A 15,177-nucleotide genomic window follows, 5' to 3' on the forward strand; every position below is an offset into this window, starting at 1 on the left:
CAAGCTCTTCCACTGTGGCACTGGTTTTGTTCATCACTGTTGATGTACCTGGCTCAGGTGCCGAGCATCTTCCACAACTCATGCACTTGGTGCAGCGACTCACATGAAATAATATACTGTGCCTTCATCCTGTGATGCATTTCCACAGGTCCAACAGCTCCACTGCTCAAAAAAAAAAAAAAAAAGAGGTAATCACAGATCACTGCTACTATGCGGTGCATGTCGACAAATCAGTGACTGCATCTTTGCACTGACACTACTTCCTTTCCTGTGCTGCAACAAGAGGCTGCCAACCATTGGTCATTTGTTGCAACACAAAGATAACTTCTGTCAACTAAGAAACTGATAGTACCACTTTTAGTAATTTTATTGCACTTTTAAGGTTTTTATTTGAGCTGTACCTACAATACCTGTGATAATGGAGTTACACTATTGGTTACATCTGGTCTTTTATGTACACCTGTCCATTGTCTCCACTTTTCTTCAGTTGTGTTCTTGTTTGTTTCTATGGGAAACAGAAGGGTGAAGAAATACATTTAAGAAAGGATTTAATTATTCATTATTACTTTCTGCTCTGTAAATATCTTCCCAGTGCTCTTAACATGGGTTTCCTCAAAACATTGTGACCAAGTCTCTGGTAAAGTTTCTCTTGTACTCACTTTTTAAGATTTTTCAGGTCTGCTACATCTAAATTCAGAAAGTACTGCCACACTCACTCCCAGACTCTTCTTATGTGGGATTTTGCGAGTTGAATGTCCAGTGATGTGGAGCGTGGATGATTAACATACTGTGACAGTTGGAGTGAGTACCAACTTCCCTTTTCATAATATTGTTAGATATTAAATTGCAACATAAAATATACAGGGTGAGGCAGCTAAGTCATAACATCCCTTGTATCTCCCCAACCGTAATAGATACAAAGATGCCATTTGGACAGTGAATTGCAGGGACAGGGGCTACTTGAATACACACATTTCATGTTTGTGCTATTTTTTTATTACAGAGATATGGGGTCATCTTTGTTTTTTTAAAATGGATCCCTATGTTAAATTTTAGCACAACAAGATGGGCTTAAAAAGATGGTTTCAAATATGTGTATATCATAATATTTAGGCAAATAGTTTTTGAGACACAGATATGTTCTCGTATCATGTTCATCCTTTGAAGCGGCATTGTCCAATGCAACCTTTCCTGTTGACCACTGAGGAACTTAACAGGGAAGGCGTTGTTTTCCTGCTTCTCGATAATGCCACAAGGTGACGGACGAGGTAGCTGGAGAGAAGGGTATAAATGTGCTGTTGGGGTAATGAGACATTGCATTTCCATCACAATTTCTTGGAGCAGACATGTACACCAACAGAGAAAAGTTAGGTATAATTCTAGTGTATGGTGAAAGCAGAAGAAATGCTGTTAGAGCAATAAAGGGACATGGAGAGCTGTATCTTGATCATGAGCGCCCTATGTGCCAGCTTCTTGCACGTATTTGCAAGGAACTACTTGAATCGGGATCATGGAATGCTATACAGAGGACAAGGCAGAAAACTGCAACTGGCAAGGTACATGAAGAGGGCGTTCTAGTGTTGGGGCATAATGAGCCTACTGGTTCGTCACGACGTATCGCCTCGGAATGTGGTATAAGTCAGAGAAGTGTTCTACACATATAGCAGCGGCATAGATTTCACCCATTTCACCTCTCATTACATGAAGCACTCTCTGGTGTGGATTTTGAATGGCACCAGGAATTTTGCCGGTTTGCTCTGCAGCACCTACAAGATGATCCAACATTTTTTCAACAGGTGCTTTTTACTGATGAAGCGACTTTCACCAACCACAGTAATGTGAATTTGTATAATATGCATTACTGGTCAATAGAGAAACCTCATTGGCTTCGACAGCTACAGCATCAGCAACCGTGGAGTGTTAATGTGTGGTGCAGCATTGTCGGAAATGTCATTGTGGGGCCGTACTTCATTCCGGGTATACTAAATGGCAATAACTATGCACAGTTCCCGTGAAATGTTCTGCCGCCCATTTTGCTGGAAGAAGTACCACTAACTACGCGTCAGTGCTTGTGGTTCCAACATGATGGCCGTCTTGCTCACTCTTCCCGTGTGGCTACAGAGCTGTTAAATGAAAAGTTCCCAGATTGTTAGATAGGACGACATGCTGAAGTAAAGTGGCCAGCCTGGTCTCCTGATTTGACCCCTCTTGATTTTTTTATTGTGGGGAGCAATCAAACATAAAGTGTATGTTCGAATACAAAATACACCAGATGATATGAAGCAACGTATCATCGAAGCGTGTGCTGATATCTCACATGACAACCTCACAGCCATTCACAAATCATTCGAACAGTGACTAAAAATGTGCATCGCAACAGAGGGGAAGCATTTTGAGCACATGCTTCAGTAGAGTTTTGTATCATGTACAGTATGTATTTTGCATCTTTGTGTGTATTTGCTTTGTATTGTCATCAATAGTAAATATTTGCAAATAAAAAACAAATTCGTGCAAAACAGTTGTGACCAGTAAGGGCCTCCTCATTTACATTTGTATTTCTGTTACTTGAAATGTATTAACATCTTGTAGTATTCTAAAACTATATGTTGTCTACTATTTTGGTATCACAGTTGTCAAATAACTGAATAATATTTGCGCGACATCATCAGTTAACTTTTGCACAAAATACCGCAGTATATATTACTATTGTTGAGTAAATGGGTGTGTTTGTGTAAGGACAGACTCACAACATTTATCATGGACTCTGCACAACAGGAAAGGTCGCATTGGATGCCACTTCAATGGATGAACACAATACGAGAACATATCTGTGTCTCAAAAACTATTCGCCTAAATATTATGATACACATATTTGAAACAGTCTTTTTAAGCCCATCATGTTATGCTAAAATTTAACATAGGGTTCCATTGAAAAAACCAAAGATGGCCTCATATCTCTGTAATAAAAAATAGCACATGCATGAAATGTGATGTATTCATGTAGCCCCTGTCCCTACAATTCACTGTCCAAATGGCATCAATGTATCTATTACAGTTGGGGAGGTACAAGGGGTGTTATGACTTAGCTGCCTCACCCTGTATAATGCACTCTTATGTACCTGTAAAGCGTATGCTGTTATCTTTTGTGGTCCATTTATTGTACCAGATGGTTATTAAAGTATAGCTACCCACAGCATCCAATGCGGGCCATAATTGTTGTATGGGAATAAACTTGGTAATATTTTAATGCATTAATGTGTAACCAATTTGTGCTGAAAAAAAATTAGTTCAAGTTTTGGCCAGCATGTGCAAATCTGGCAGTGTACACTGCCTGCATGATGGTATGGCACCCACACTGTCATTTGGCAAGCCATAACATGGGTGAACAGCATGGCTACGAGAAGAGAGACTGGACATTGTTAACGAAACTGTTATATGTAAGCATCAGCAATTACAGTGCTGCATTGAGAGAATATCACCAACTGGAAGATCTTAGGAGAGACCCGATGTCATTAAACAGTTTAAAGATTATGATAGGGAAACTTGAAAACATGTGAGCCGGGTGTGGCATCTGGAAGAGGAAGGCATCCTATCTCAGTGGAAGTTACTGACGAAGTTGCTGAACTGACCAGGAAGCATGTGTACTGGGTAGTGCTAGCATTTGTGCAATGTCACGAGAATTTTCCATTCCTTGGTCAACAGTACTGAAAGTTTTCAGTCTGTTTTACATTGATATCTATACAAGATCTAGACATGCTGCAAATGATACCTCACGATCCACACCAATGTTCTGAAATTATTCTTCAGCTTCTGGCATGGAGTGAAGTTGATGACATGGGGCTGGATGATATTCTATGGAGTGACAAGGCACATTTTACACTTCGGAGGCAATGAAGGCACAGAACTGCCAAATTTGCTGGACTATTCAACCACGTGTTGTGCACAAAGAGTCTCTGTACTCGCCATATATGACTGTGTGGTGTGGTTTCACAACGACCTTTATTGTTGGTCTGTTGTTCTTTGAAAACACTACAACCACAGGCCCTGGTGTACCATGACATCTGCACATTATCTAGATGCGGCATGCGATTTCTGCTTTTGAAGAGCGCAACTGTGTAGAAACCACTGTTTTCTTGCAAAATGAGGCAATACCTCATGTTGTTTGCCCAATGAAAGATCTGATTAACGCAACCTTCCACAAACTTGTTATCTCCAGAGATTTTCTAGATGCATGGCCTGGAAGATCACCTGATCTGAACACATGAAGCTTTTGGCTCTGGTAAAATCTGAAAGAATGCATTTACTGGGGACACATTTGGTTTCCACCAGATCTGAAGGTCAGTATATAGGAAAACATTGCTCAGATTCCACCACAACTGCTGCGAGCAACTGCTGCTCACATCGTTTTATGGGTGCAGAATCTCGTCGACATCTCCGGTGCTCGTACTGAACAAATTATGTAAGTGGTGGTTAATAATAGAATCAACATTATGCCTTTCTCACTTGTTTGACGTTTTCTGCCCATGTCCTAGTCCTAATATGGAAACATTTCTATACGTCTTTCTTGCATTCACATTGCCAAATTTGCACCTGGTGGACAAAATTGGAATGATTTTTTTGCCCAGCATAAATTGGTCCACTTTAACGCATAGAAAATCTGCAAAGTTTCGCTGTCATATGATAGTTGCAGCTACACTGGATCTCTGTGAGTAGCTGCACTTTAATTATCACCAATCAGTAGGTATGTAGTATTTAAGTCCTGATATAATGTAATAGGATAAACGCGGTCAGAACAAGGATGTTGAATCAGTCTTAATCTGTCTAATGGTAAAATTGTATGACACACCTAATACTCTCTGTTACAGTCCAGTTTAGTTAATAACACAGTTACAGTCCAGTTTAGTTAATAACACAGAGTAAGGGCAAATGCTATATTTGAAAGCTCTTTATTAAGAATAGAGAGAGCGATATTTTTTGAAACTGCCTTTATTGTTCCCCATCAGTCATCTACAATATCACTATGCTATTACAGAAATGTGTGGTTAATCTTAGGATTTCAAGCTGATTCCACAGAAATAATTAAAGAAAGTGAAGGCTGTAAGTTGCAGCATTCACCTTAGAACCATATGACTGGACTGAAGTAAGACTTTTGGATCAACAAAAACATATACAGGGTTATTACAAATGATTGAAGCGATTTCACAGCTCTACAATAACTTTATTATTTGAGTTATTTTCACAATCCTTTGCCCACACATACAAAAACTCAAAAAGTTTTGTTAGGCATTCATAAATGTTCGATATGTGCCCCTTTAGTGATTCGGCAGACATCAAGCCGATAATCAAGTTCCTCCCACACTCGGCGCAGCATGTCCCCATCAATGAGTTCGAAAGCATCGTTGATGCGAGCTCGCAGTTCTGGCACGTTTCTTGGTAGAGGAGGTTTAAACACTGAATCTTTCACATAACCCCACAGAAAGAAATCGCATGGGGTTAAGTCGGGAGAGCGTGGAGGCCATGACATGAATTGCTGATCATGATCTCCACCACAACCGATCCATTGGTTTTCCAATCTCCTGTTTAAGAAATGCCGAACATCATGATGGAAGTGCGGTGGAGCACCATCCTGTTGAAAGATGAAGTCGGCGCTGTCAGTCTCCAGTTGTGGCATGAGCCAATTTTCCAGCATGTCCAGATACATGTGTCCTGTAATGTTTTTTTCGCAGAAGAAAAAGGGGCCGTAAACTTTAAACTGTGAGATTGCACAAAACACGTTAACTTTTGGTGAATTGCGAATTTGCTGCACGAATGCATGAGGATTCTCTACCGCCCAGATTCGCACATTGTGTCTGTTCACTTCACCATTAAGAAAAAATGTTGCTTCATCACTGAAAACAAGTTTCGCACTGAACGCATCCTCTTCCATGAGCTGTTGCAACCACGCCGAAAATTCAAATCGTTTGACTTTGTCATCGGGTGTCAGGGCCTGTAGCAATTGTAAACGGTAAGGCTTCTGCTTTAGCCTTTTCCATAAGATTTTCCAAACCGTCGGCTGTGGTAAGTTTAGCTCTCTGCTTGCTTTATTCGTCGACTTCCGCGGACTACGCGTGAAACTTGCCCGCACGCGTTCAACCGTTTCTTCGCTCACTGCAGGCCGACCCGTTGATTTCCCCTTACAGAGGCATCCAGAAGCTTTAAACTGCGCATACCGTCGCCGAATGGAGTTAGCAGTTGGTGGATCTTTGTTGAACTTCGTCCTGAAGTGTCGTTGCACTGTTATGACTGGCTGATGTGAGTGCATTTCAAGCACGACATACGCTTTCTTGGCTCCTGTCGCCATTTTGTCTCACTGCACTCTCGAGCGCTCTGGCGGCAGAAACTTGAAGTGCGGCTTCAGCCGAACAAAACTTTATGAGTTTTTCTACGTATCTGTAGTGTGTCGTGACCATATGTCAATGAATGGAGCTACAGTGAATTTATGAAATCGCTTCAGTCATTTGTAATAGCCCTATAGAAGGCACTAGAAATCTAACTTTGGTCTTGAAAGCACAAATAATTTAAATTCCATGAGGCTGCCTAAAAGTGAACAGCCACCCCATCAAAATCAAAAGCAGTCTGTTAATAAATACAAAGTATGTTAAGAATCATTAAATAAACAATTAGGAGATCAAAAATTTGTTACCATTATGTGGCAATCATTGAAATAGCATGACAGATTTCATACAAACCTTCAGATGTAGTGAATGAAAGGTAAAACATTTTAAGTGGAGGGATCAGTGATGTCAAATGATTCAGACACCTAGTGGAATTGATTTGGTATAAAACATCATGCTGCAAGAACATCATTTGAGGGAAAAAAACTAGTAGAAATAAAAATGAACAAACTAAAATTATGGTAAAATATGAAGTTTTATTCAAGTATCATACACTTCACATGAGAAAAATTACAAAAGGAAAGAGAGAGAGAGAGAGAGAGAGAGAGAGAGAGAGAGAGAGAGAGGTGTGTGCTTTAAATAATAATTTAAGTTTATTATCCCCATATTTGTATTCCACTGTACTGGACAACAATTTCAAAATCTTATAAAGGTTCCTCAAACAAGAATCTACTTTTCCAGTTGTGTTTAGAGAGTACCACAAAAGTGTTGACTGATATCATCAGTGATCAAGAGATATAGCTGGATCATAGAAGTGTTTGGTGACATCATATTTTCCGCTTACAGATTCTTATGCCTTTGGTCAAGAGTGATGAAGATTAGAACATACCCTGTTCCATCATGTTCTGCAGATGCTCTATAGAGGACACCTCTAATGACCATGCTGACCAAGGACACTGATGAACACCCCTTAGGCTATTGGGATGCATGAACACTTCTCACTGTTGTGAGAATGGCAGTGGAGTCGAATAGATGGAGCTCTGGAGCATAAGCTCCACCATTCAAAGTTTCCTCAGGAAAGAGGGTAGAGTGTAACTACCTGTACTGTGACGCACAGACTCAGGAATGACTGGTGCCACCTGAAAAAAGTAAGTAGTTGACTCACTCTTAGCTGACACTGTAGTCATAAACAACCATCACTGATGCTGAGCAGAAGTTGCTCTCATCACTAAACACTACTTTACTTTATTCAGCTCTCGAGATATGTCCTTCATTATATCATCAGTGGCTGCAGTATGATGTGTTGTGGGGAGAAGCACAGTGAATAGTACCGTTGGTTGCAGACCATGTCTAGCAAACAGTTCCTAATGGAGAAGTCAACACTCTGTGCCCAGCATTGTTCCTAATTTGTGCTGCAGTTGCCAATCAGCAGTTGCTGCATGCTGATGCAGTGGCTCAGGCATGAATTTATATGTTGCAGTTGCTGGAAACCAAGACGAATAGCAAGTGGACCACAAGCACCAACACCTCACATCCATGTTGGTCAATTCTGTGGAAGGACTATCCAGTTTCCCACAAGCACACAATACCATCTACTGAATTTCAGCAAACTATATGAGAAGCCCATCAGTACTGTCCCATTGTCGACCCAGTACAATACATGAAACAATGGATCAGTTATTTTTAGCAGCATGTCTAACGCAGCTTTTCTGGCCTCAGTATTTTCAAATTTACTAAATGATTCTTATTCTGCTCACAGCATGATGCACTGACTCATTGCCTATTCTGTTTCCTGTTAGTGCTCCGTGCAAATATTTTCATCATTTATTTAAAAGCTGTCACTTCTCATTATACAATAGTTAAGTTTGGACCACAATCTCTGTTGTGAAATTGAAGGAGATATCAAGTACAACAAATGGGAATGATTCTCATATTGGCTTAAAGAACACACCTCTATGAATGGTATGACAAAACCTACATTCTGATTAAAGCAGCTTGTTCTTTATCATTTATCACATGACTCTACAGTGTTATCGTATCAATTGACAGCTGTGCATGTCACAGCTGAGAGTGATTTCCCAGTAGAGACAAAATGCTTTAATGCCCACTGCTGCTGACGACAGTTAAAAGTGTTGCTGGGCAGTGGCGGATAGTGTATTTGCATGTACACAACGTTCCTTGAAAACTACAAATGAAATTATGCTTTGTTGTGGCACTGTGACAAAAGTGTACAGTCCATTTGTGGCATTTAGAGATCTGACTCGAAGTTCAAAGTGTGAAATGTTGACTAGCACACACACACACACACACACACACACACACACACACACACACACACACACGGCCGCCATCTCCAGCATTTCTCATGCGTGCATGAAGTGTGTGTCTTTTCTTTTGTGAAGAAGGATTTTGGTGAAAGCTAAATGTGTAACAGTAGCAATTTATCTTTTTCCTTATATTGTTGATATTCCAATCTGTAGTTTTCATTGTTTGTGTTTACAAAAAGTTTGATTTTGCTTATACTAGTAGATGTCTTCATCTGCATAAGAAAGCTTCTAGTAAGAGGCTACTTGCATTACAAACTGTAGAAAGAATTGTCTGGCAAAAACTATATATTTCTCTTGAATTATTTTAGTGTGAATCATCTTAAAAGATGAGACTTTGATTAAATTATAGTCGCAACCAAAATAGCTCTAGCGCCCTAGTACTTTAAGAGAAGTCCCATTGCAAGTTATATGCCTTTGCCTTCTTCCAGCCTTTGACCTTTTAACTGACTGACCTAGCCAGTCGTAGGGGTACCTAAAGTTTAATGTAAAGTCCAGACGACATTGAGGCTCAGCATTTATCACATTAACAAATTTTGTCAGTGGCGGAAGGCGTGGTAAATAATTACAAAAATCCAAGAATGAACAGTGGACCAGAAAAGTCACTAACATGCAATACTGAGGAAAGTAATCTTATCAAAATTCCCTGGAGTACAGCTGCAATTATATGTGCGTTTTTGTAAGTTTGTCCTCAGTAACGTGCTATATTTTGCCCGCAAGTAAGTTATCAATCGAGCTTCAGATCTGGCTAAATTTCGCATACAAAAATATACTTTGTTGCCAAAAGTCAGGACAGTGAATGACTTGTATGTGACGATGTGCTATACGTCCATGCGCTCAGAAATTAAGCAAAACGTGTCATTATTACGAGTATGTTTGCTGTCAGAATGAGATATCACAGATAACTGAATTAGTGCAGATGGAAATGTTACATTACAAGTTCGGGCATTCCGTCAGACTGATGTCTCATTTACATGCGAGCGAACGAGCATTCTCTTGCGTGTAAACAATAGGCAAGCTGGAACAAACGGCATTCGGAGTTTCGGGCGCGCTAGGTTCGAATTTCGATGTGCTCTCTCGTGTTAGGGCTAATTGTCGGTCTTTCGGCGAGTCATAACAGGAAGTTTGCACGCCCTCCACTTCGGCGCTCGGGCGGCTTCCACTGACAACATTCACAGTCTGTTGTTTTTCGCGCGTGCTATGGTGTTCCTTTGTTTTCGTTATTGAACGTGAGTGATGATAGCGATGGAGTGGTTAGAAGACGATGTAATGCTATTAATTGAAGAGTACAGACACCACAGATGCCTGTGGGATCCAAGAGATCCAGAATTTAAAATGCACACCAGAAAAAATGAAGCTTGGCAAGAAATTGCCGAAGCACTGAAAGTGCCAACTGAGGAAGTGAAGAAGAAAATTAACTCCCTACTTGCTTCCTTTAGGAGAGAAAGAAGGAAAGAGGCCACAACCTCGGGAATGCCTGCAGGCAAGAAGTACCGTTCCGGGTGGTTTGCCTTCAAATCGATGTCATTCCTCCTCGATAAAGTTGGATGGACAAAAGGCAGATGCTCAGAGGTGAGAGAATTCATTAATCTGTACGAACAGTACTCTAGTATTTATTTTTTTAAATTACAGAATTATAAATGTATTTAAGACGTCAGTAGCAGAGTATATGCTCAGCAGTACTTCCATTGTCATTTGACCTGCCCATTGTACGAGTTAAAGCAGTATGTGAATTAGTTATCACAGCAAATTTCTTCGAGGATATACAGTCGTGAAAAACAAATGTTGATACTCTGTTGTTCACCTAGAATAACTATTTTTAGAGCTAAAGTTTACAACCAGAGATGTTATTTGGCAAACTAACAGTATGGGGTTTCCTTCCTAATCTGTACATGTAAAAGGATTAACTAAATTAGCCTTCTACAGCAAGTAATTAAATATTGTCAAACAGTGGGCAAAAAAGTATTCATTATACAAAGAAAATTACAGCGCACATGAAAAGTATAAAGACGATGTTTGTACTCTGAAAGTATTATTCCTTTATGTATCACTTTTATTATCCTCTTTGGAATGAATTAAACCTGTTTAGCGTCTCGGAGGTAATATTTTGCAATTAAATAACCTTGCATTCGTGATGTCGACGTTATTTCAGGCCGGCCAATACTTCGTATGTTATGTTTTCTGACCAGTCTTTCTAGCTTATTACAGAGATGTTCAAGTGGATCAAGGTCTGTTCTCTGAGCTGGAAGGTCTGTACAACAACCATAGACGAAAAATTCGAGCTGTATGCTTAGTGCCAGTGTCTTGTTGAAAGTAGTAAGCGCGGCTAAGTCCAAGCTAACAACACTTTTTTGTAGATTTGCTGGGATATTTAAATATTGATATCAATTTATGTGACCTTAAGCAAAAACAAGTTGGCCAACTCATCAGATGTAGCCATAACATATCCCTCCGTCATCGTGTGTTACTGTGGATTGGATGTGTTTGGGTTACAGCTCAGTACTTGGTTGTCTCCACACCAAAGTCTGCATCATTTACCAATAAATGATGGCAGACTTTTGGTGGGAAGACGACCATATACTGAGCTGGATCCCACACACAATCAACACACAGTAAAGAGTGGTGGAGGAGGATCCCATACACAATCAACACACAGCAAAGAATGGTGGGTGAGGAATTACGGTATGGGGATGTATGGCTGCATCTGGTGGTGGACAACTTGTTTTTGTTGAAGGTAACGTAGATGTCCTAACGGCAAATCTGCAAAAATAGTGTTGTACCTTGGTTTATTTCTACTTTCAGCAAGCCACTTGCCCTAAGCATACAGCATATGTGGTTGTTGTACCATACTCCTCATATTCTCAAATTTCCAGCACAGAATGCAGACCATAATCCATTTGAATATCTTTGGAAAACAAGTGCAAATGGTCAGAAAACATGAAGTAAGACTGCTGTTAAATATTGTCTACACCATGAATGGCAGAATATTACCTCAGAGACTGCCAAAACAGCTTAAACACTATTCTAAAGAGGTTAACAGAAGCATTACATAGAAGTGGAATCCCTACAAAGTACTAATGTTGTCTTTATAACAATGTACATTATAATTTTCTTTGTATGTATTAGTACATATTGCCATCTGTGTGACACCAACCAGTACAGAACATTTCTTTGCTTTTTGGAGAAGGGTAATGTAGTCAATCCTTTTATACATATAGTTTAGGAAGGGCACCCCATATTGTTAGTTTACCAAATAACATCTCTGGTTGTGGTCTTCAGTTCTAAAAATACAGTTATTCTACATGAACAATGGGATGTGAATGCTTTTATTTTTTCATGACTGTGAGGCACAGATCTTGGAGGCAAGAATGATCCATTAGAGCATCTTCCTTCCTGACAGCTACTGGAAACCAGATTTTCTTCATCTTCCATCTCTTCATCTACTGTTTCTAAATGTTCCTCTACCACTGTGCTCACTCTTCTCAGTCCATAGCTGAACACACACTCATCACAACTTCACTGATGTTCTCCTGGGTATGGAGTTGATAAATGTTAGCAGAAATCAAATGAGTGCTCGCTGATGAATACATCTGGTAAATTACTTTTTCTTTTTAGTCAGGCCTCCATATAATATACCTAAAATGTGGCACACTATGGGTTTCCAAAAAGATTTGTTTCTCATCCCTACCATCTGAAATTAGTTTTTTCAAACCAACAATTGTGTACAGAAAACGATAAAAAGCACTGGCAACCCGTAATAGCACAGTTGTGGAAAACGTAATTCATAATAGCACAGATTTGTTCCACAGTGCCTCCCGTCACAACTCCAAGGCATTTTGGGAGGTTCCGCAGTGCCATGTGCAATTTTTAGTGGTTTATTTGCATATTAGGGAAACTGAAGCAACAAGGTATCTTTGTTAATGTTACTCTAAATAAATGACTAGTTAAATTCTTTACAAATCTTAAATATGTTCTAGCAAAGCGATCCACTAATTGTGGGGTGCCACAGCTGCATCATATTATGGGTATGTTAATATTATGTAGAAAATAATGCTTCTAGCTTTAAGTGACACAGATTTTGTAACCTGTTTTTTTCTTTTCATTCTCAGGAGAACACAGTTGAAGAGGTTGATATAGATGTGACAAGTTTGGATGGGTGTGAAGATGAGGGAACAAGTAATGACGTTGTCTTACAAACAGAATATCCTGCATCAGATGAAGTACAAGTAGGGGATGTAGAAGAACCTCCAAGAAAGAAGAATAAGTGTAGAAAAGGAGATGCATATGATGAAGCTGCTGCTGATCTGAACATGATCATAAATATAATTGACACCATCAGAAACAAAAAACAAGCTACAAACAACAAACAAGAAAAAAAGTCACCACGTGACATATTTTCTGATTATGTGGCATTTAAATTGAAAACCTACAATAACCATGTACAGAACATAGTGCAGTTTAAAATTCATGAAGTGTTCTTCCAGGCAGATATGGGCAATTTTGACAGCCCCTCTACCACAACAAACCAGCAAACTGAAATTATTCAGGCCTCTCCATCTTCTTCCGCCATAACTATTGACACAAACGATACAAAACATTCCGATACTGTGGTACACACACTTTTGCTATAGTTTTTATTTCCAACTATAGACATTTTCATATACTTAATATTTAATTTATTTAAGAGAAGACAGAAAAATAAATGTCTTTGAGAGTAAACAGGTAATATTGATTAATACGAAATTAAAATATGTTAAAGATCTGATCGTTATCATGACATATTTTTCAAGTGTTTGTAATTATGTCACATTTTTGCTATCATTTTATGAGACTTCATTATACTAATGAAATGAATAAAAATCATTCCCTCCGTTGTGCTACCACCCATCTAACAAACTGTGATATCAAATACCCTGTAAGACGATGTGCCTCCACAACTCGGTGCATCTGGCTGTTTTGCAGAAGACCTGGGACTGATCACCAGTACTGCCAAGGATATTTCCTTGGTGGGAGGACAGGAACAAAATGCACTAAGCTTTGTGATGCCAGTTGAGGAGTTACTTGATTGATAAGTAATGATTCCAAAGTCAAGAAATCCAGCAGCAGCTGGGAGAGCAGTGTGCTGACCCCATGACCCTCCATACTACATCCAAATGACACCACTGGCAGAGAATGACATGGCAGTTAGTAGCCCCTGATTGGGTTGTCTGAGCCAGAACCTGGATCTTTGATTTGCTATAACAGAGGTCTTATAAATTTTTAGATTACATCCGTAATTTTTATTGATATTATTTCTTATATTTACCTTAATGAAAGCTTCATTTATGGCACTGCAAACAGCAGGAATTATCTTAGATGTAGAAACAGTTGAATACAAAATAAATACCGGAGACAAGCAAAATTGTCTCATTGCTAGCTGTCAGAATGTAAAGGTTACTCACTTTTTAGCTGACATAACTTGTCAATAATTTGTATCCAGCTTTGCAGTCTTTGACTTAATTGCAGTGAGAAGCCAGTGAAAATCGTCTGATGATGAAGTTTGGACCTGCAGTTCACTGATTGGAGTAAACATGCATGCAATCATGTTTTTCATTGTCTGCTAGTTTGCTCACCATACAAAACAATCCAGTGTGATTGCCAATGTTTTGCATCGTATCTCAGGACTTTAACAATTTTACTGCTAAAGAACAAAAACTTATTCATAATGCTTATATCTACATCATAAGTCCATATTCTGCAAACCATAGCAGCATTGGTTACTAGAGTAATAAATCCATCAAGAAGGCTAGGAGAGTTTTTATGTAGAAAGATCAACTAAGCAGTTGTTAGCATCCTACTTAGATTGAATGGAGATAATTGAGTTTCAGTATGATGGATGTATTGAAATTGAGGACAGAGTATAAACTATTTTAAGTCCATTCTGGAGAAGTATGTGCTGAGTAAGTGGATTAAGCACAGAAAAGACCCACTGTGACTTACTAACAAAATTCAGAAAATACCAAGGAAATGAGAGTTGCATTTTCTATTTGCAAAAAACTAGTACAGAAATGCCGACATGCAAAAGTTAGTAGAAATTTGTGTGTATAAAAGATCGGTACATGAACCATACAATAACTTCCAACATGATGCGTTCGCAAAAGATCTTTCTGAGAAACCAAAAAATTTATGATCCTATGCAGAATCCCTAAGCAAGTCAGTGAGTTGGCAACCTGTCTGGAGTGACAATAGAAGACAGCAAAAGAAAAGCTGAAGTTTTAAATTCAGCATTAAAAACTGCTCCTGCAGAACAATCGTAGACACACCATTGTTTGACCATTGCACAGACACGCATATGGAGGACATAGAAATAGGCATTGCTTATGTTGAGGAGTGATTAAAAGAGTTGGAATCCCAATTTTAAACAGAGTACACTTTGACACTGGCCCCCTACTTGACTTGTTTGTATCATCCTGTTCAGCACCACAGGGTCCCAAGCAACT

At 39.3% G+C, this 15,177-nt stretch overlaps 1 protein-coding gene across 4 annotated transcripts; it reads left to right on the forward strand.

Annotated features, from left to right (window-relative positions):
• Nucleotides 1-9,842: 9,842 nt before the first annotated feature.
• Nucleotides 9,843-14,059, forward strand: LOC126157246 (uncharacterized). 4 transcript variants are annotated; one of them, XM_049916366.1, is made up of 3 exons: nucleotides 9,843-10,270; nucleotides 12,676-12,723; nucleotides 12,808-14,055. In XM_049916366.1, exons 1-3 carry the CDS (start codon nucleotides 9,935-9,937, stop codon nucleotides 13,327-13,329), a joined length of 906 nt encoding a protein of 301 aa, XP_049772323.1. In that variant the 5' UTR covers nucleotides 9,843-9,934; the 3' UTR covers nucleotides 13,330-14,055. The 4 variants fall into 4 exon arrangements, with proteins under 4 accessions (XP_049772323.1, XP_049772329.1, XP_049772344.1 ...); XM_049916387.1 differs by lacking the exon at nucleotides 9,843-10,270 and adding an exon at nucleotides 10,332-10,797 and having other exon boundaries at nucleotides 12,808-14,058; XM_049916379.1 differs by lacking the exon at nucleotides 9,843-10,270 and adding an exon at nucleotides 10,816-11,432 and having other exon boundaries at nucleotides 12,808-14,059.
• The last annotated feature ends 1,118 nt before the right edge of the window (nucleotides 14,060-15,177 follow it).

This window comes from Schistocerca cancellata, chromosome 1 (assembly GCF_023864275.1).
Source record: "Schistocerca cancellata isolate TAMUIC-IGC-003103 chromosome 1, iqSchCanc2.1, whole genome shotgun sequence".
In the NCBI taxonomy this organism is placed as follows: domain Eukaryota; kingdom Metazoa; phylum Arthropoda; class Insecta; order Orthoptera; family Acrididae; genus Schistocerca; species Schistocerca cancellata.